General features: G+C 38.6%; 1 protein-coding gene across 1 annotated transcript in view; it reads right to left on the bottom strand.

Annotated features, from left to right (window-relative positions):
- Nucleotides 1-16,898: 16,898 nt before the first annotated feature.
- Nucleotides 16,899-22,160, bottom strand: part of LOC117388400 (TNFAIP3-interacting protein 3-like) — a 144,578-nt gene continuing 139,316 nt past the window's right edge. The window contains exon 11 of the mRNA XM_033985941.2: nucleotides 16,899-16,917. Coding sequence (XP_033841832.2) covers nucleotides 16,914-16,917 — 4 coding nt within the window. The 3' untranslated portion in view covers nucleotides 16,899-16,913. The remainder of the gene's footprint in view (nucleotides 16,918-22,160) is intronic.

The raw sequence follows: 22,160 nt of genomic DNA, 5'->3' as shown, positions 1-22,160 counted from the left end.
TTGAGTGGAAAGTTACAATATTCAACACTTATTAAAAATGTACTTGTAGAAAGCTTCATTATACTGATGTAAGTTACACATGAAGCAATGTAGAGGCCAACAACCTCTAACTTAAATGTGTGAAGTGGCAGGAACACGCGCTCTCGTCTATTGGCGCACATTTTAATTAGCCATCATTTGTAACACAATTAATGAGATAGAGTCTGTGCTTGGTAGTATCCAAAGCCATGGTGTTAATCTAATTAAGGCCTAAACCTGATGTTATCCAAGACTATAAATAAATGAGTGTTATAGTTAATTATCTGACAATGACGCAGTTTAAATATTGAAGATGAAGGGCCATTTTCATAATTAATACATCCATTTCCTGGGTTTTAAAGGGAGATGTCATCATGTGAGTTCTGCTGCAGCGTCCACTATATATGTGAGGAATAGTTTCACAGATAATATTGCTCTGTACATCTGAGCTGTCATAGTGATACCTTCAGCTGGATTGCTTGCACAAACCCATTAGCTATTTGACCTACCGAAACATAATCTTTGGTCAGTGGAAATGAAAATATTATTTGATTTTTTGATGCATATTAGGCATGAAAACAGATACGTTGCTATTACGCTGAGATTAGTCGCCCATGGCGTTTTTCTCGAGGAAGCAATCTTTGAGAAAATTGATGTGAAAATCACAACTTAATTGAGTTTTGAGCCCTGGGAAGGATCCATAATGGAAACGGCACAGAATGGTGTTGTTTTATGCATCAGAGGAAAAAACACAAACAACTTAGTTTGAAAGATTTAAATTGTGCTAATTAATGACAAGATGGATTATGTGTCCCTTCTGTGCAAAAAAGTCAACTCATTTTTTTATATACGTTCTTTTAGACTGTGACTAATTCATTAACTAATGATCCTTTTCTCAGAAGATTGGTTCATAATTGAGTGACGTGAATACGAAATTAAGAACTGTCCATAGTCAAGAATTACTGCACTGCAAAAAAATTGGCATTTTTTACAGTTGAATAACTGATTAAACTGCAGAGTACTAATGAGATAAAGTGCTCCCAACAGACATAATGTGTGCACAGGTACTATGTGGGTACAGAACATTGATTATTGGTTCAAAGTCTGTATTAATTACTTTGTGCCATCATGCCAAACACTGTAAGGCTCTACACATCAAAAGGGCACACATAAAAATTACTTTCTTAATATGCTACTGACACATAATTTATTCATTCTTCTCTGTTGTTTAGAGTGCTCATTTCATGAAAACAATTTTTACTAAAAATCTTGGGCAGTTTATTTATTTTTTTGTAATTTAACAAGTTTAGCCACTTCTTCCAATATGCTAACAGAAGCATGCAGTTTCAGTGGATACAATTTGACAACAGAAATGCTCAGATTTTGATTCCTGGACTTAAAAACAGCAGGAGACCTATGACATCACAAAAATGGGAATTTCAAAATCATGTGTTTTTGTAGGGCTTATAGGAGGATACAAGGATTCATCAAACAATCATGAATAAAGCAAAATACAACTCCAAGTCTGTTTGTGGGGAGGGAACAATGTTATAACATGGTAGAGAACTAAAATTAAAAAAATTAAAAATTTGTATTATACCCCCTCTTTAACTAATGTAATAATAATATAATAATGTTACATTCACCACAGGTAATATTCCACCAAATGAATAATTACATAAACTGCCATATACACTTTAAGCCTCCTTATTCTAGCTTCTTGTTCTACATGAAGTAATCACAAAACCACACATTTCCAATCGCTTTTCCTTGTTTATGCTAAGACTCAACATGTGTCTCTTCCGTCACAACACGTTTCCTGGGAGCCCGCTAACACCTCTTATCAGAGCACATCAGCTACATGTTTATTTCTGACACCCTGCCGAATTTGAGCCTTGGGTGATTTAATAAGCAGCAGAAATGGACTTTGAAACATTTACCCTGGAGAGGTTAGCTACAAGGAGAGCACGTTATTGGAGCGATTTGACGTATTGGACCAAATGCGTACCTGCGGCCCCAGCTGTGGCTAACCTCCTTCGGTTTGGTGATTGCGGAGATCTCCTGTGTGTCGCTAGTAATCATACACCAAGCTGTGCTCCTGTAACAATGAGTGGTGGGCCAGATGCACAGTGTGGAGCAAGGAATGCGAGATAGAATTACAGGCGAAGATTACTGCAACGCAACATCTGTTTTTAGTTCTCCAGAGGATAGCTGGAGACTGCATATTACATTGAGTTAATATCTGGTACAAACTGTGCGTGGTTACCAAAAATGAGTCTAGTTATCTTGCCAACTGTTTTTTTACACTTCCATTTGTATGTTGCCAGAAACCTTGATTTGAGTCGATTTGATTCCAGTGCAATGAATAACCATGTCCAGCTATGATGTCAAAGGCTTCTGACAAGGTATTAGTACAATGTGAGTAACATTTTTTGCAAGGATGCTGTAAAGATTCTAGTTCAGGGGTAATAACTTCTTTCTCTGTATATCTCGCTGAACAGTCCATTATAATCTAAATATGTTTCTTCCAATTATATTGGAAGAAACATATTTTATTGGATCTCACACTTGTATTAATCTTTTACTCTTTCAAACAATTTATCATTGAAGGTGCATTATGTAATTTTTTCTGGTTAGAGTGCTGCTTGTTTCCATGGAGATGTTGCCTGGAATGTTTCATATTGGCATTAAACATATCTAATTTATATTTATTCAACTAAACATGAGATTAATGCGCAAAAAAGCCTTGAAAAACATTTTTACTGTGAACAAGATGACCTCTCTACAGATCTGACTTGTAAATTGGCCTGGCAGTTTGAGCTGCTTGTCTCTATTGCCACAATGCCAAACTCCTGCACATTTTAGGCAAAGCAATAACATCTCCATGAAAATGAGGGAATGATGTACCCTTGACCAGAAAAGCAACATATTGCACCTTTAAGTTAGGGTTATTGTGTAGTACTTTTGTAGTTGGTACTGGAAACTTGGTCCTGTTCACTTCACTGATACCCACATACTTATTTCCTCAAATAGTCCTTTCGATTATTGCCATGCTAAGTGCACTTTCTGTGTTTAAGCTTAATTCCCATTCCCACTGGCACACTTAGTGACCGTCTAATAAAGTCAGTCCTAACTAGCTCAGAGGGCTCAGAGAGATCCAGTACCTTCATTAGCATGCTTTCACCTCACTGTTCATGCTTTCTCCTGCTCAGAAACCCATTCACCTTCTAACATGGAGCCATCCTCATGGAGCAAGACGCTCTTTGCAAATGAAGTCATAATTTAGACTCTGGTTTCGGCCTTGACAAACTTTGCTTTTACTTTATTTATGAATGCAACATACTACCAAGCTTCCTCCAAGGACAGGCATGTTTGAAGGCAGTGTCTACTGAATATCAAATGCTGCTAAACTAAAGCCCATAGCTTTACATAAAAGCAGCACCGAAGTTCATCCAAAAGTGAAAGGCGCTGTACCAGACAACTAGTTAATTCTAAACAGTTTGCAGTGGTCGAAAGTTATTCCTCATTAACCCTATGCATTCTGAGCATCCTAACTATTCACAACAATGAGTTTATGAGCACTTTTTTCACAGCTGTCAGAGGCCAGAGCTAAGTTTTACCATCACAGTGCTGTTAACAATAACTAGCATACTAACACATACTTCCTGATTGTCGGGACAACAAAACGCTTTATAATTACACGCAGGTAGTACACAGTACACTTATTTTGACCTCAACAGTTGCTTATATAACATATCTGTGTTGGGGTTGCAGAAAATTTGCCCAAGTGCAAAAATCAGGTATAAGGCCATAATGCAATATGTTAAAGTGCATATTTGAAGTGGACCGTATAAAGCTTTGCTAGCGGCAAAAGAACGCTGACGGAAGCAGTTAATAAATTATACCAAACTATTCATTTGATCCAAATAGCTTTAGCGGAGCAAAAATCTGTTAGTTTGGTCTTCATGAAACTTTTAATTAAGGTTGAATTGCTATAAATACAGGGATCGCTTTCATCTCGTGCCTATTAAACATAAGGGTCTGCCCATAAATAACTGCGGAGCGAGTCGTTAATAACAGAGGAAAGTCATTACATGTCTTCCGCGTGCTGACTAATTGAGCTGCCTCCTGCCTGGACCCTGACTGTAAATATAAGGATTATTCTGATCAGGGTTCACCTTCTCTTTATGCTGCTGTGGTAAAGAAATGTTAAAATTGTATTAAAGGTCAAATATTATGCAAAATGAACTCCTGTGAGCACCTCAAAAACATACCTGGAGTTGTGTTTTGTTTCATTCACACATGTTTGAGAATCTTTTGTTATGCGTCTGTCTACATTTTCAAAGCTCAGAATGCTCTGTTCCACCTTATGATGTCATGAAGTGAAGAAATATGGAGTTTAAAAACAGTGGAGCAGAGATTTTTTTTTTTGTGTGAATGAAACAAAACACAAGTGCAGGTATGTTTTTGATGAGGTAGCAACATTATAACTATATAAGAAAAATAGCATGGGTCCTTTAAAGTCATTTGGAAAGATGTGTCATTCTTGTCTATGGTAAAGAGTGAAGACGCTTCTTTAGTTCTGAACTTAACTGAAGAAGCCGCTTGGATGAGCAAGAAATGTCTTCACTCAAAAATGTTTTGTCCAGTTCACCGAATTGAATTTTTCTTTTACTACAGATCAAACCTGCATGACTGAGGAATTACACAGATGTACATAAACTTGAAAGAAATACTCCAGTTTAGTTCTTCACAATAGGAATTTAGGTTGGTTGTGAGAATTTGTTGAATGTCTCTCCCTACTCTGCACCCTCTTTCACAGCCACAAGGCAAAGAAACTCTTAAAAAACAAAGAAAGAAAATTTGAATTTATGTTTAGTTAAGTTAACTTTGAGAAAACATTATACTTTTGTCTGCTGGATCCTTATGTTGGATATTGGACATTTTAAATCGCAATGTTGATCTAAAACAACTTAATGAAATAAAGTAGTCCGCTGATTTATATGTTGAAAACTGCAGTGCTGATGTTGGCTTCTCCTTTGGAAAACTGCAGATTATCACAAACCAACCATGCCTCTTTCTGATTGGTTAATCCCCCCGTCAATCAAGCCCAACTCAAACTGGGGAAAATACGGTTCCAGAGTGTGTGGTTCTCGCTGAGCAGGTGACAGCAATGGCACGAAAGATTTTTTTTGTAATTGATGTAATTGTTTGCCTGGAATGTTACTTTAAGTGGGTTCAACTCTCTACAGATCCGACTTGCAATTTTCTATTATTCTAGTCTTATACTTGTTTTGATACAGCTCAAGATTCTAAAGTTATTCAGGAAAGGTTTGTTTCTGTCCTGTGATTGTGACTTTTTAGTACTGATACCTGCTCAAATAAGTATCTAGATTTGATACTACTTTTAGCATTGATTAGTATCTGATTTTCGATACTTTTTACAACCCTAATCTCCATGAACATAAGCAGCTGACAGACCATTCACCAGCAAAGTTACATCACGCATCGCTACCTTTACATAAGATCATAGTGTAATAATGTAAACATACTGGCTCTACTTCACTATAGCCAAGAACATTCTAATCATGCCCCTGCTTACCCCGCTATCAAACCGCTGCCACATCACAGGAAATAAACACGTTTTAATTGGATTACTCTGCAGGGCTGCGGTGTTCTTTCTTACTACGGCGGGTACGGGAATCTTTTGATCTCGGAAGTACCAAATGTTTCGTGTAATGTGCTAGCAACAAATCTCAGGTCTTGCCAAAATCAAGCAGAGGTGACCCTTTGCCATTTTCCACAGCCATTTACGAATTCACAAACACTTTTTTACTACCAAGTTCCCCTTAGGTCACCTGATTGTTTTATAATGAATGTAGACCTTTGAAGATTAATTGCGGAACATTCAGTGCAGACAAAGCTCCTCTCCTCTCCACTGTTTATCCCATTGTACAGCACATATTCAAATCAGGTCTTGCGAAAAGTCCAAAAGACCTATGTTTAATGCACTTGTCCTGTTTATTAATGGGAACTCGATGTATCAGATCAATGGGATACAGAGTCGGGCTTAAAGTAGGGTACAAAAAGTACTACATTGTGAGTTTCCCCAAATATTGAATAGCGCTACATTTTATGCCCCGGGAAAAGAGCATATCTGCCAGGAGTAGAGCAAGCCATCTTTAGAAATATCGTTCCTATTGTGTTGTGTGGTTTATATGTCTCTCTTATCACCCGCCAAGGGACTAGCAGGTTCAACTTTGGTATACTCTTGAATATAAACCTGGAGAGCGTGAGTACATGGCAGTGACGTGTGGTGAGGTTCAAGGCTGGTGAGGCACTGATGTCATCACAATCAAATTTACAAACATGTAAACCAGGTGTCGGCAAGTAAATCTGGCCCCGAGACAACTTCTCTCCCACTAACTGACTTCGAGCAAAAATAAGAAAGAATTTCAAAATAAAAGTTCCAAAGTCCATATGAAATAGCTCTAATAGTATGAACTAAGAAGCAAGCTGCTTTTGAATTGTTTTTTATCCTTATTCTGGTTCCCCAATTTTCAATGGATTGAAGTCATCAGATGTCTTACCATTTCGTACAACTCTGTTTGAAATGAGCGAGTCTTTCGTCCCATAGTCTTGAGCAAACTCTTTAGCTCTGGCCTTGGTCTTCCTTTAATTATAACCTCCTGCTTTGACCGAAAGTCCAGTTTAGAAAACAGCTTGAGCTTTAATATGTAATCTTCCTCCATTTAAAAAGTAGGGCCAAACAAGAAGAAAAAAGTGAACGGATTGCTAAACGTGACTTGCTAACTCTAAGTTGTAGCTTGTCGTCACTATTCTGCTGCCCCAGGAGTTGCAAGAATCCCTGGGCTCACGAGTGCCCCCTACCATGAGGCCAGGTGACTACATGCCTTCACCTGCGTCCCCTGACTGTACATCACTGGTACATGAATATCTATTAACCATAAGTACAACTAAAGTATTTGATTTATTTAAAACTGCTGTACAGTGCATTTATCATTCAAACACTCTAAACTTAGTGATGGTAAGCCACTTCTCTCGACAACAGCTGCTCTGGGGAAGACTGATCAAGACAAGACTGCCAATCTGCTCCATCTGCCAAGTATTTACAACATGTTGACAAAGGTTAAAGAATTGTTACTGTATTGGTACTCGACAAAACATAAAAATACTACTAACAATATAATTCAAATTATAATTCAAAATTGATGCACTGACATGAGGTAAATAGATAATTCTGTCAAAGAGTATCTAGCAGTCAAGCATCATAGCAAGAAGGACACAGGTTCCACTCCCAGTTTGGCCCAGGCTTCTCTGTGTAGAGTTTGAGTGTTTCTCCACTTCTCTGAGTGGGTTTTCAAGCACTCCCATTTCCCCCATCAACTCAAAACATGCACAACAGGTACAATCCTCCAGCTAAGGTAGCCCTGACCAAGCCTCGCTCAAAAGACGGAGATGGGTCCTGCTCCTGAGAGATTGCCCCTGCAGTACTGAAGGATGGGTCAAGTGCAGAAGAAAATAAAATCACAAATGGGACACAAGTCTGTTGGGAAGGGCACCTGGCACAAAACCTGTCAGTTCACAGTTCATAGTAGACTTCCGATGTTTAGTTGACCTGCATAAAAGTTTACAAAAATGGGAGAAAGAAATGCATATTATAAACAAACACCCATCAAATTCTGTGCAGATATCACACATAAGCTGGGTCATCCCCATAGACTATATATATATAAATGGACTTAGCTAATGCACTAGCCCCCGTGTTCTGAAATAGGAAGTGAGGAAGTGATCATGGGCACGCTTCCGGCTCCATCGACTCTGGCTCCAATTCACTTTACATTGAAAAATCGTCACCCTTCTCTTTGTAACTGCTGCAGTGAGCCTCATCATTTTGGTCTTAAAATGTTCACATTAATCCGCTCTACATGATCCTGGTGTTTCTATTTCGCTATTTTGTCCGTAAATTAAGATATGAACATTAATAACAGACAAATTAGGTGCCTTCCGTCCTTGAGGTCGCTCCCACTAACATTAGCAACAGGTTTTATCGACAGTGTTACTAAGCACCCACTCCCTGCTAAACTAGTGGTGCAGGCTGAAAGGGGCGTTACCTTCGAGCCTCACTCCCGATTGGCTCTTTGGTTGCTATGATACTCGTGGTCAGAATTATGGAATATGGAACTGTGCTCCAAATTCACTCCGTAACTGCTGGCCTCGATTCATTTGACTGGACTCTAAGGGTGATACCACAGTCCCTTAGTCCACTTCTTCATACAGACTATGGTCCTCACCTTGACCAAGATCTGTTGGTCAGTCAATGTGTAGGATAAATTTCCATAGGGACAATACGTCTACAGTAAATTGACCCCAAACATCTCATTTCATTATATCACAATTTATATCTTTGTCATGATGCCTGTAGTATCTGTCTCCCTGTGTTCTTCCCCCCCGCTCCCCTACCTGTCTGCCTGGAGCTGGGCGGAGTTCCTGACTCCTCCCGCGCGCACCTGGAGCGCATTTGTGCAATTATCTCCACCTGCTGCCGAGTCGGCAGAAGACACTCGGGGCCAGACCATCCACGTATTCCTGCTCGTCTTCACCCTTTTTCCAGGACCGTCTCGGACCAGACGCTTGGGCCAGACCGTCTGCGTGTCAACATTCCTGCTCTCGCTCGTTCCTGCTCCTGCCTCTGTGCTCCAGCTCCGGTACAGTCACCCCTCTGTCTTGCCTCCTGTTCCATCTTGGTCTCCGGCTTGCTTCTCACCTCCTGCCCTGGCTCCCGCTCTCTGGACTACTCCGGCTCGGCCTGCCCCGGTCTCGTCCCGATCCTGCCCTCACTCTGGTCCTGGCTTTCCCGTCCCTGCTCTGCACTACGCCCGTCTGGTCTGCCTCCCGCTCCCTGGCTCCCCGTGTGTGTTAAATGAACTATTAAAAACTGAAATTCACCATTTTGTAAATAAACACTGTTAACTGGCCCCGAGTCTGCACTCCTTGGGCCGCACCCGCACTAGCCGTTACGACAATCTTGAAATAATACACTTCAAAGTCTGAAATCATGTTAAATCAATGTCCTCATGAACAAACGAAAGAACTGAACTATAGTGGTGAGATGGCCTTAGAAGTTTTCTGTGGGTGGAAAACTTAATTAAAGTGTCATTGTCTTACAGTGAAATCTTGATGTAATCTCTGTCCTCTAAAAAGAGTTAGCATTAAATCAAAAACTTTCATAAAAGAATGAATAAAAGTCAATTCTTTTCTGATGCACATGATAAGAAAAATATTAAGTTCATCCAGATGGAAACCTTAAGGTAACAATATGTTTTTTTATGAAGGTTTAGTCACTTCAAATTAACAGTTTATAGATCTGTAACCATTCACTTCCCAAGCGGGTTATTGTGCTTACTATAAAATAAAGAAAGCTACTCAAATTTTAAAGAGAACTCAAACTATTTTGTCGATTACTATTTCACAAACTACTCTTTTTTTTAAGATGGACATATGCTTTTTCTCTGCTATGTAGTGATCATCTATGACACATGCATCATAATTTGCAATATAAGACGGTTTAATTTGCAACACTGGTCTAAAACAACTTAGTAAAAGAAACAAACACCACCGTAAATGCAGCCTGATCATTCTAATGACCTTGCCTATGGATATCACAATAGGCAGCAAGCATTTTGACCTCACAAGTGGGACACAGCCTAACAATGCAGGATCAGACAAACAATTGCAAAACAAAAGTCAAATCCAAATATATTTCTGATAAGGACGCAACAAAATATGATTAAAAGCAAAAAAGTAATTTGAACGTGACAAAAAGCTTTTAAATTAGTCAACTGACCTAGTTTGAAGAGTCCAAAACATTTTGTCTTCCAATTAAAATACATCAGTTCGGAACAAGAAAATAAAATAGTTAAACATCTCCCAAAGGCTGGATCAAGGACTTTTCATCTGAGAAATTTTGGTAATGTTTACAACACTCACAACCGAGACATCTTCCAATCTTCAAACTCTATTTTACTATTTTGAACCTTTTGGCAGTGGACCCCACTTAGACAACTGAGGGATTATGTAGAGTCCTTCAAATATTGTGCGATTTTGACTGTTCCAATCAAGTTTAAAGTTTTGTCAGACCAAGATTAGACTAAAAAAGCATGTGAAACTCCACCTGTAATGACATTTAAAGGACAAGAGTATGTGTATCTTTCTCTTTCTGGGATTGTAAAAGGCTAATGCCATATCTGAGGCCCACCACCACGCTGGGGCGCATTCACTTTATCTTCATTGCAGCACAAACCCACATTGTCATCGGTGCATGGGCGCAGACAGTTCCATAACAAACCGCGCTGTAACATCTATTCCCCCGGCTTTATCACTTACCCCACGCTCATTTCCCACATACCGGCCCGTTGCCATGGCACCTGCAATAGGAAGCGCCTTTTATAACTCTATTTCTTTATCAGGAGGAAGCCCGGTGACATTTGGACCAAGATGGCTGATAAGGTGTACGCCACAGACATTCATTTCACCCCTTTCAACCACTGCTTCATTTCTTTCTGTATTTTCATAGACAAATAATCAGAGCTTGGACCGATAGGCGGTGATAAAGCAATGGAATAAATTGTTCTTTTGCCTTGTTGTATTGTGGGGGATACAAGATGGTGGCATTTCATCTCAGATAAGACATGGGCTTAGTTGATCCGATGGTATTGAAAAAAAAACAAAAAAAAACTAGCAAAATCATTTTAAAGGAGATAGTGAAATAAATGGTGCAATGGACTTTTGTGAATAGTAATAAAGCATGAATATTAAATGCGCTGTCCCTGACTTTTACTGTCTTAAAAATGTGAAAAACAGAAATAGTTCATTTTAAACGGTTTGAAGTGGTGCAAATTTATTCCTCACTTACCTTATTCATTCAGAGCATCCTAATTTTTTCGCAGTGATGAGTTTACAACAGCTTCTCACAATTCTTAGAGACTAGGCTAGAGTTTTGTTACGGTAAGGATAACAACAATTAGCATGCTAATCGTGCACTTACTGATCATCGGGCTGTAAAAAAAGCTTTATATTGTATAAGATTCAGTCAGTACAGAGACTTATTTTGACCTCAAGACCTTCTTATGCAATATATCTGTACTGGGAAAAGACACATTTTGCTCAAATACAAAATACAAAAAAATGTAGTACAAGCCCTTATGTATGATATGTATGCACGTATATTTGGCCTTCTTTTTAAATTTGAGGCAGAATAAACAAAAATCTAACTCAAACATTTTGAATCAAGTTGACATTAGCCATGACTGTAAAAAAAATATTTGTAAAGTTAGATAAAATACAATTTGAATTTCTTTATTCAGGTAACAAATTTTTTTTTACATTTTTAAAATGATTGTAAGTTGCCCTATGGTAGACTGACAGGAGTAAGTCTGCCAATCTGCACCATCTGCCTCTTGCCACCAATCACTCATGCACACACCACATTCATACATATTTATAGTGTGTGAAGTGCCTTGCCCAAGGACACAATATCGGCCAGCATTCGTCTTATCTGGGATTGAATCTCTGACCTCCGGGATGGAGGGTTGGACAACTCACAGACTGGACTGAGGGAGTGTAACGTCACCCGATGTGGCTGGCTACTGCCACATGAAGGCACTCAAGGCTAGCAGTTATAGCAGTTACTTTGGAGCCAAGTTCCATGTTTGGAAATCCATGCACCTGTATCAGAGCAACCAAAAAGCCAATCAGGAGCAAGGCCGTTGAAGGTATACGTCCCTTCCCGTCCACACTTCTGATTTGGCATTGAGCAGGCACATAGCAATGAGGCTGTCAATCAAACCTGTTGCTTGACCTTGGGAAAAGGCGGCACCTGATTGATCTGTTGTTAATGTTCATATCTTGATTTACAGACAAAATAGTAAAATCAAAACACCAGGCTCATGTAGAGTACTTTAAGATGAACATTATAGGTCAGAATGTGCAGCCTGACAGCAGCAGTTGCAGAGAAAGGGGCGACAAATTGGAGTGAATTGGAGCCGATGGAACCAATTCTCCCCCATGCTCACTTCCTATTTGAAACGTAGAGGTTAGCGGGTTTCCATCTATATCTGCAGTCTATGGAGCCACTACGGCCCATGAACTTTTAAGAATAATGACAAAATATGAATCTACCTTCATTATGCAAGGTTACAAAAAAATCTATCTTTAGAGATTATTGCATGTGAGGGAATGAAATGCTGATGGAGCTTAGTGCCCGAGGAAGCCTGCCCTAATTTGTGTTCAATTAAATTAGTAATGTTGAATGTGATAATTACTCATGTTAAGCAAAAAGGATGATCCGACTCCAGACGTGCCATGGCGGTCGCTCGGGGACATTTTGGGTTTTCTTAGTCATAGCAGCAGGGACAAGACCAAGCTAATTTAAGATGAGAGCAGCAGCCAGACAGAAAATACTTCATAAAATAATATGGCTATCTACATTTGCCGCGGGATGTAAGGGGGGGAAATGAACAACAAATTGGAATACAATCATTTATGTTTCATAGCTGTGCAAAACACACAATTGGTCTTCCAGGAGAGAATACGTGGCCTCCAAAATGATTATGAAATAAACAATAGGACACTGTTTGTTGTAGAATGAATCGAAGTAGCCAGGGAGTGTTAGAGAGAAAGTTCATTGTGGTATTGTCCATTAAGGCTATGCTTCTGTTGTAGGGAGTATTATAACCTTTGATGACCTAGGCCAGATAACTATTGTTAATTGGACTTACAATGATCATCTACTGTCCAAAAATGCTACACATATTCTTAGTTAGCTACACAGTAAACATTAAAGGACCTGTACGAGATTTTTTTCCCCATGTATTCGAGAAAAATGTGCCTGGGTATTTTGTATAAGTAGCTCTTCAGGTCAAAATATGTCCACTGCGTGCTTTCTGCATCGAACTACGAAGCATTGTTTTGTTCAATAATCAGGAAGTGGGTGTTAGCATGTCAGTTGTTGTTAGCTCTATCATTGAGGCAAAACTCCACTCTGTTTTCTGAAAGTTGTGAAAAGTGCTTATGAACTCATTGCAGTGAATAATTGGGGTGTTTGGGATATCTTTGGACCATTGCAAACCATTTAAAACGAGCTAGTTCTATTTTCATGTTTTTTATGATCGTAAAAATCAGGTTTTCTTAATTTTAACAAGACCCATATTACATTTCAAAGGCTATTTGGAATTATCTAAATGTGTCTAAATGTTAAACAACAATTGGTCTAAAAGTGGTTTAAAAAAAAAAAAAACATAACCAAACCCTTCAGAATTATAATATAATCTTGGTCTAATAACTAATTACATTTCAAAACAAACCAAGATTAATATTACAAATTCAATTTTAACTAACCCTGATATTCCTTTGTGCAGTGAGCCATAGAACACATTGCATTTTACCACCAGTGAGCAGAACACAGGGGTATTCCTAACCACAAGAATAGACCAACAGAGGGTTGAACATAAAGGTGCAGTGTGGACTGTTACTGGGCTGTGGGGGACTCTATTGGGACTCGCTCTGTGGTAATTGTGGCTTATTATTGGTGATTTGGTGCACCTGCTTTACAACTCAATCTAACATGGTTTATTTACTGTCCAGAAGGTGCCCTACCTCCCCATAGACGGACCTCTTAAACTGGGTATAGGCCTATTCCGACATCATGTTCTTCCACTATCCACGCAACGATTTCAGCCAAGACAGACTCATTGTGGAGAGAGGTGCAAAGCAGTTTACTGAATGGTAGTTAGAGGAGTATATGGAGAGCTTTAGGAGGCTCAAGGTTCTGCTGCTGTGGTGAAGACGGAGCCTCTGGGCAACTGAAATGTTAGATAGTTGGAGAGACTGGCTTGAAGTGATTGGTACAGAGGCCAAGGTAGCAGGCTGTCCAGCAAGATGAATTCTCACGATTTTTGTGAGTTCACTAATTCATGAAAATCCACAAAAATTCCAGGCTCCTGCTGTTGTAGTTTGGATGGAAGCCAAGGGTGACTTCACAAGAATGAACCAAAACAGAGATGGCGACATAAACGAACATACTTAGACCTATGGACGGATGTGCTAAGACCTATTTTAGCAGAAATACTGATTATGTTTTTGAAAAATGTGCAGAAGGAGCTTTGTACATTTGAGGAGGGAAAGATCTGAGTCAAATATCAGTCTGATGTTCTACCTTTTCCCAGCCTTTCAGTGATAACCGTTCAAGATTTATATGGCATTGGCCAGGTTAGCAGGCTGTGATTGATGGAAAGGCTGAATTGAAAATACTGAAAGTGATAATAGTGATAATTTGCTTTTGGATAGTCCTCATTAAATTAAAATAAAATAAAATAGCTGGCCAGGTCTTCTTTCTTTTAAAACTGTGGAAGCAAATCAATTTTAATATTTACTGGGCTTTGCAAAAAGGGTTAGATTTTTTTTACAGATTTCACAACTCTATAGAATTAGATAGATTCGCATGGTTGAATTTTATCCTCGACATTATTTAGCAGCATTGACTTAAAAGCAGCAGAGACCAGAGTTAAGCAATTTTCCAAGTGACCCACCGATTGAACGATGTGTACATTCATACAGCATCTAAATTTGTGCCAATACAGTCCCTCTGCAACACTATCGAAAATATCTCCAAAATCGCCAAGCGTGAAATGATGAAATGGCAGCGGCAGTAACAGTAATGATAATAGCTCAGATATGGGGCTGGTGGAGCATTTTGGGTTCTTCGCTGCAAAAGGAGGGAAAAAACATCTTCGATACTGGTTGCCTAGGAATATCGATTAAAATCTCTAGTGAAATTTGTTTTATTTGTTTCAGCTTTAGAAAAATATCTATTGGTTTGAGACTGGTTCATAAGCACTTAAAGGGAGTGTACCTATTTTTCCCCCTCCATATAATATGAGTAAAATTTGTCTTGCCTCATTACAGACATAATGTAAAAGCAGCTCTTGGGCTCAAAATGAGACCACTCTGTGCGCTGTCTGCTTATAAAGTGTTTTGATTGTCTGCATACCAGGAAAGAAGGGTGGTGCGCATAAAACTTCCTTTTAATGGTCTGAAAAGTGCTTATGAACGCATCTCTGTAAGTAATTAGGAAGCTAGGAATAGATTTGGACCGATTTTAACTCTTGTTTTCAAGAGTTAAAATCAGATACAGCGACTTTAACTTTATATACTGGAGCTATAGTCCCTTAGCAGAGGACCAAGTCTTGACAAAATTATTAGTATTTGAGCTTTCAACCATTATATATTGTTGCAAGTGAAAACCATACAAATGAATGTGGGTCATTGCTTTCTGAGCAGATCTGAATGCTAGATTTTCTTTCTTTGTACAAGCAAAGAAAACCTGCTATCACATTTAGCTGTTAGCAGCATGTCAACAATAGCCATGTTGAGAATATATTTTATGTCATTAATATATTTGAAAATCCTTTTGCACTGTCAGGAGAGAGTGATAGACATCTCATTCAGTCATTCTAATGGACAGTAAAAGAGCAATAGAACACATACATTCCATACACAGAATTACATTACAGAATGAAGCATACTATACATAACCTACACAAAAATTATCAAGAAAGTGTCTGACTCTCCAGTGAGAGCACTGGATCCTTGCCTCTGGTCCTGTCCTGTACAAAGGCTTTTTTTTTTTTTTTTTTGCTCTAATGGATTTGGAGAGGTGATTTAAGGGATGATGCAAATGTAAAACCCCAAGCCAAATGAAATGTCTGTCAGAATCTATAGACTAAGCATATATCTATAATATTGGAGACTTCACTATAATTGTCTTTTGCTGTGCCCTGGTATCACCTCTGCTTTAAAATTTTGAATAGTGACAGAAGTGTGGTAATATGAATGAGCAGATCATGGTGGTTTGTGGCGCCTGCCACCGCCTGACCCCAGGATGTGGGAGTTCTGGGTGGACTTTACTCGTTCTCTGGTCCCGGGCGCTTCTGTGCTGTCTGTGCTGTATATTTAATAAAAGGAAAGCGCCCTGCCCAGCGTGAGCTCGATTAGACCAGGCCTGAAGCCACGGCTGCCGTGTTCCAGTTTGAATGACTGTAAACCAGTTTAAGTGTCACATTCATTTACCCACAATGGTGGTTCAGAATCAAATACATGTAAAAGTTGTTCTGTAAATGTGAAGAAAAGGAAATAGTGAATTTAATTTGTCAAACCAAACTTAACGAATACAATTTAAAAATCTAAACTTAGGTAAGTACATCGATTCATTTATTTGTTATAATTTGTGTGCTTTTGGTTAATGTTTCAGTACTGCTGAAGTAAAAAAAAAAAAAAAAGTACCCACTCTGTTACACTAGCTATCCATTTCCTTTTGCTTTAGCCGGAGCCGGGTCCGTGGGTCTGGCAGGGAGGATCAGACTTCTCTTGACCGGTAAATCAACAGTTTTCCCTTTCGACTCAGCCAGTTCCAGCTAATGTAGTCCAATTATCTCTACAGTGAAGATGCCAAACAGTCTTAAAGGACCTGTACCTGATTTCCTTCCATGTATTTGAGCAAAAGTTTTCTTGCCCCAACACCAGTGTACCAGTATCTTGTCCCAGTATATTGTAAAAGCCGCTCATGAGGTCAAAATAAGCCCACTGCATACTCTCTGAATCTAATTATAAAGAGTTTTATCGTCTGATAATTAGGAAGTGTGTGCGTAGCATGCTAGCTGTTGTCAGCTTTACCACTGTCTCTAACAGTTGTGAAAAGCATTTATAAATTAACCAGGGTGAATAATCAGGAAGTTCAGAATGCATAAGTTAATGGAGGAATAACTTTAGACCACTGCAAACCTTTTACAATGAACTTTTTTTTTTTTTTTTTTTTTTTATCAAGTGCAGCACTTTTAAGGAAAGACATTTTTAGACAATTTATAAAAATACCATACTTTAAATACCAACTTTTGCTTATATAGCAGTTTTGGTTTCTCAAAGTACAAACTACTTTGGCTATGATAGAGCCAAAATCTTTATCAGCTACTGATTCTGCCTGCTTTGACACAGTATTGAAATTTAGACATTTAACTGTTTTGAACAACACTGCCAACACATAACATATTTGGACTTACCTTGAGTCCTCATGGCATCTCTCCCTCATCTCTAGCTTTCTCTGTCTTCAGAGTAGGTATAAAAAATTCGAACTAAAGACAGTTCAGGAAATAAAAAGCCCATTCGATGTGTTATTTTTCGTTGGTGACTGCAGAGACATGTTTGTTCTTTCACGACCCTATTTATTTTTAACCAAAAGCCTCTCTTCCATCTTCCTCTGCCTCTTCTTTTTCTACTTTGTGAAACTTGGAGGCGCAGAGATCACTACACCACACGCCTTTGTTTGACAAGCACTGGACCCAAGTTCATTTTAGCAGTGCAGGCATTCAGACTTTGGTTACTTTCTTTCTTGGATTCTAGGAACTGCATGGAGTCCATGGGCAAGTAACAACTTCAGAGCCGGCGGACATTTTGCTCAGGCGGTTTCTTCTCCTCTGGTGTGGGGACTTACCATCTTCTGCCCCCGTCTGCATCGGGGGGGCACTCGCTTGGCTGTGGGCGTGTAGATGCAGTGCCAATGTGATGTTGGGGGGAAAAGATTGGACTGAGCATTCTGGAGGCCGCCTGCCTCACTGCCACTGTCTGTCCCTGGCTCACACTCAGCTTGTCTACTGCCATATTGTTATCCATGACTATCCAGCAGCTTGGTAGATGACCGAACATCTCCAGAGGCTAAATTGTGCATTGCTGACAGTGGCTACAGCCCCATAAAAAGCAACAATAGAACAGATATGAATGCACAACCAAGCCATCTTAATCAACATATGCACAATCTTTTGTCTCCCATGGAGATGTTATTGCTTTACCTGGAATATTCAGCAGGGTATTAAATTAGCTGGCTTGCATTTTTTTCAATAAAGGTGTTTTTTATTGCATGCACCTTACCACAGATCTGACCTGTAACTTAGCCTTGTGGTCACCTGCTTGTCTTCATGGAGATGGATAATGCCATATTGTGAAACATTCTTGGTAAATGTGAAAGTTGCGTAGTGCACTAATATTTTCTAAACACCACATGCAAATAAAGGCTACTGAAGTGGGTCTGAATCCCTAGACAGTGTCATCGTCAGGACAACTTAAAATGAACGGCATTGTATTTTTAAAAGCTCTTTTCATTTTGTTGTGTTCCAGCCTCAGCATCAATGGCATTAAAGATTGACCTTGTGAGAACTGTTTTCATCCAACATAAATAGTTTGATGTTTGTGATTAAAATCCAGCCATCCAAACAGCCAATTATTTCGTTCCAGCATTATGCACGACTTAGCCTGAAGGACGAGTGTTTGTGAATATTTTAGAGTTGACTTCCTTTGTTAATTTATTGACAAATCTCACGACCTTTATTCTGACCTTCAACAAAGTGTTTTCTTGCAAATTTGTGGCACAAAAAGTGAAGTATGACTTTTAGAGTCATGGTGGCTAGAAATGACCTCACAGTCTTTTACTGGTTCAGAGATAAGTGTCTCAACACTACTTGTAATAAATAAAACAAAAACCTGCAAGCCTGACAATTTAATGATCTTGGTTTGATTATCGACACAGACAAAGCATATGAGGTTACACTAGTTTCACTAGTACGGCAATTTTCATAAATGTGCAAAAGCAAGATGCAAAACAATATATTATGACTTTAGAACCTGATGCTTATGTGCAGTAGTTTCACTAGCGGAATGTATGGCAATTGTAATGTGATAGGACTCTGAAGGGGAGTGACTCAGCACAGAGAGCAAAGGGAGGGGGGACTCAAGAGTGTCAAAAATGAAACACATGAATTGCACATTTTATACATTGTTTTCACCAAATGTATAATTTTCAAAACAATAAAAGGTAACATGGTGATCTAAATACACTATGTGAAAACACTTAATACTCCATAAAAGTGTAATACCCCTCTGTAGCCTCCTAGGACCTGGTGTCCACATATGTCAACAACACATTTTGGGTTCTGGTTTCTAGGCCACAATAGAAATTTTTCCTCCACAAGATCCTGGTGTCCACATATGAGGTCCTTAAGCTGCCACTTAGTGCTGACAGAAGAGTATAACACATTATAGTTTAGAATAAAGATGGACTTGTTAAAGGAATGTGTCGTCCTGCACCTGTTAGCAGCACTTCAAATGAGCCACATTGTTCTAAGAGGCACAGTTGTTGTTTCTCGTTTTGTTTTTTACACACAGGAAAAATGTTGATGTGCTCAGTACTTAATAGTTTTTGAAATTGTTATTTAACTTTATTGTGTTCTATCAAAATCATTAAAACATACAACAAATGTCCTCATATGTGGACATCATTTTTATCATAATGTAAAAAGATAATTCTTAGTTTTTACACTCATCAGGTCCCAATCAGCCCAAATAACAAAGATAAATTAATAAAGCATGTCATGCAAAAGGTCAGGTCCTAGGAGATTTTTCTATGAATCATACCTTCTTTTTACCAGTTTGACGATTTGGGTGAAGTGCACAGTGTGAGTTCTTGTTTGGACACGGAGAGCAGATGTGGCATTTGTAGATGTAATTTCAGTACTCTTACCTGGCAGCCATACTGTAAAACAAGGGTTAAAGCTGCTCTAATTTACAAAGCTATTATTTTACAAATAATAATAAATGCCAACATGATTACTGTTATAAAAATAAATTGTCCCTGCATTTACTGTTTGAATTGTAAAACTTCTAAAACCTCAATTTTTATTCACAAACTGCCACTTGTTTGATGTAAAAATAACAAACACGGGAACTATCATTCTAAAAAAAAAAAAAAAAAACTCTTCAGATTTCTAAACATATTTTATGATTCCGTAAACTGTCATTAGACTGACCTATACATCATAGAATAGATATTTCATAATGGCATTTCACGCATTTTAAAACTCCCCCTCAAATACATGAATTCACACCAGCCAGTCTTCACAATCCAATACTTCTATCCTTCTCTTTATCACAAACTGAGCTAATCCATTCTCGGTTCATCACGTTATATACCACACGATGTATGTATAATGTAATGAACGGTGGCCACCTATACAAAAGGCATTCATCAGAGAACGACACAAACACGCAACACAAAGCACCAGCCTTGAGAAACCGTATTCTCCGCTAGCTTCCTTCAGTGCACCCCCTAAATACGTTTGTCATTTTCAATAGTCCCGGATATAATAGAAACAGGAGAGAAAGTAATGTATGGTATAGCTATTGTACGCAGTCGGTTTTCAGTGTGTGCTAATCGCCAACAGCCTCCACTCCTGTTGAATAATTTAGTAAGGAGCTCAGGACTGTACACTACGGCTGCAAGATTCATACTCCCAGGCAGCTCTATCAAATATTAAAAGAGTATCTGGTATAATGTTGCGGTTGGATATGATTTGATTGGGCAGTAACGGTGATGTAGTGAAATAGGACTCTTTTCAACCTCTTTTATAGGAATGATAGTAACAATATGTTGGTGTTTATGGTCATACTTTATTTGTCACTAAGAGGTTACACCAGCAAAAGCTCATTGTATCTACTTTGGGACTGAGGTGTTAAATCATTTGGGGGAGGGGGGTACGAGATGTTACTTGGTGTCAGATCCAAACAAATAAAAAAGGTACCGCCAATAAAAATGAGAGATTTCAAGCAAGACGCAGATGTTAATAGTGTTTTAGTCATTATGCTTGTTCAGTCCATCTTAAAGGCACTATACCTGATTTTACTTCATTCACAGATTTGAGTTTGTAAGCACAGTCATGTAATGCTATCAACAGCTAGCACACTAACCATGCACCAGCATAGTGTAGTACCTTAGAGAGTGAACTACAGGGAAATAACAGGTAATAGTATGTAATACTGCTCTATGGACCAGTGAATTTCGGTTATGTTCGACTAATAGAACAAATGTTTGGAGAACCTGAGTAAGAAGAACCAGACTGGAGAAATAGGTTTGAATTGCCGGCTTATATTAAATATTTTGGACATAGACATGGACTACATTAACATTACTTTAAACCTTTCCTTTTGATTTAAAGAATTTTCTTTCAGTTTAAGTTTCTAAAATAATGGATTGCATAAATGACATTTAGTTCTATTCAAATTTTGTCCAAAGTTACACTTTAAGTTAGAATAATTTTGTTTTGTTGTTTACAACCAAACGAGAATTTGGAATTTGAAATTTCATTGTAAAATATACAATACAATGGTTCGTTATGGTCAATAAAAAGGTAAAATTGTACAAAACTAAAATGAACTCATCAAAAGGCTGAATCACTCAGTATTGCACAGAATAAAGTCTCTCTCTTTTACGTGTTAATCCTGAGTTCACTGCCTTTGTGCAGGAGTTTGAGTAAATCCTACCAGTTCTGATGAGTCCAGTAGAAAGCGAATGGCTCCTGGCGCAGGCACAGTTCAGAAGGTCCGTGGCGGCTCGCCATCTTGTTTCACACACGTGCTTCTCAAAGTTCTTATTTAGCTGGATTCTTTCAAACCATACTGTAAAAGCCCATCATAAACAACATAAAATATGCATAAGTACACTAAATACATTGCTAGATAGTGTTAAAATAAAGTAAATTGTTATCTGCAGTCTTAATTGGTTCTTGTTATGAACACGGTCCCCAAAATGGCGGACGCAACAGGGACAAGTCTGGACAATGAACTTGCAAAGCTTGTCACTTTTTAGCTTTAAATGCACTGTGGCTTCACCACATTAACTCACTGTTGTTATTTATTTTATTTTATTTTATTTTGCATCGCATTTGCATGAAAAAATGGTTACATTGCACAAAATTAAATAAAATACAAGTATTTTCCACTAACCAAGTCCCGTTCATCACAAAAACCAAAACGTTTCCACACAGGGACAGGTTGGAAAAACAAAAATACTCTCTTCTCACATTTTTTGCTTAGAAAAATAACTTATCAACTTTAGACTCGTTTTGGCTCTCCTTCTGTCCTTTCTGCAGCACCTCTGCATGTGCTGTCTGCACATGTGCAAAAAACAAAACAATCCGGTTGGCTCCAGCTGGTCACGTGGGTTCACACAGCAACGCGAATTT

Source organism: Periophthalmus magnuspinnatus, chromosome 20 (assembly GCF_009829125.3).
Source record: "Periophthalmus magnuspinnatus isolate fPerMag1 chromosome 20, fPerMag1.2.pri, whole genome shotgun sequence".
NCBI classification, from domain to species: Eukaryota; Metazoa; Chordata; class Actinopteri; order Gobiiformes; family Gobiidae; genus Periophthalmus; species Periophthalmus magnuspinnatus.
Note: the sequence above shows the minus strand (reverse complement) of the source record. Positions and strands in the feature narration are given on the sequence as shown.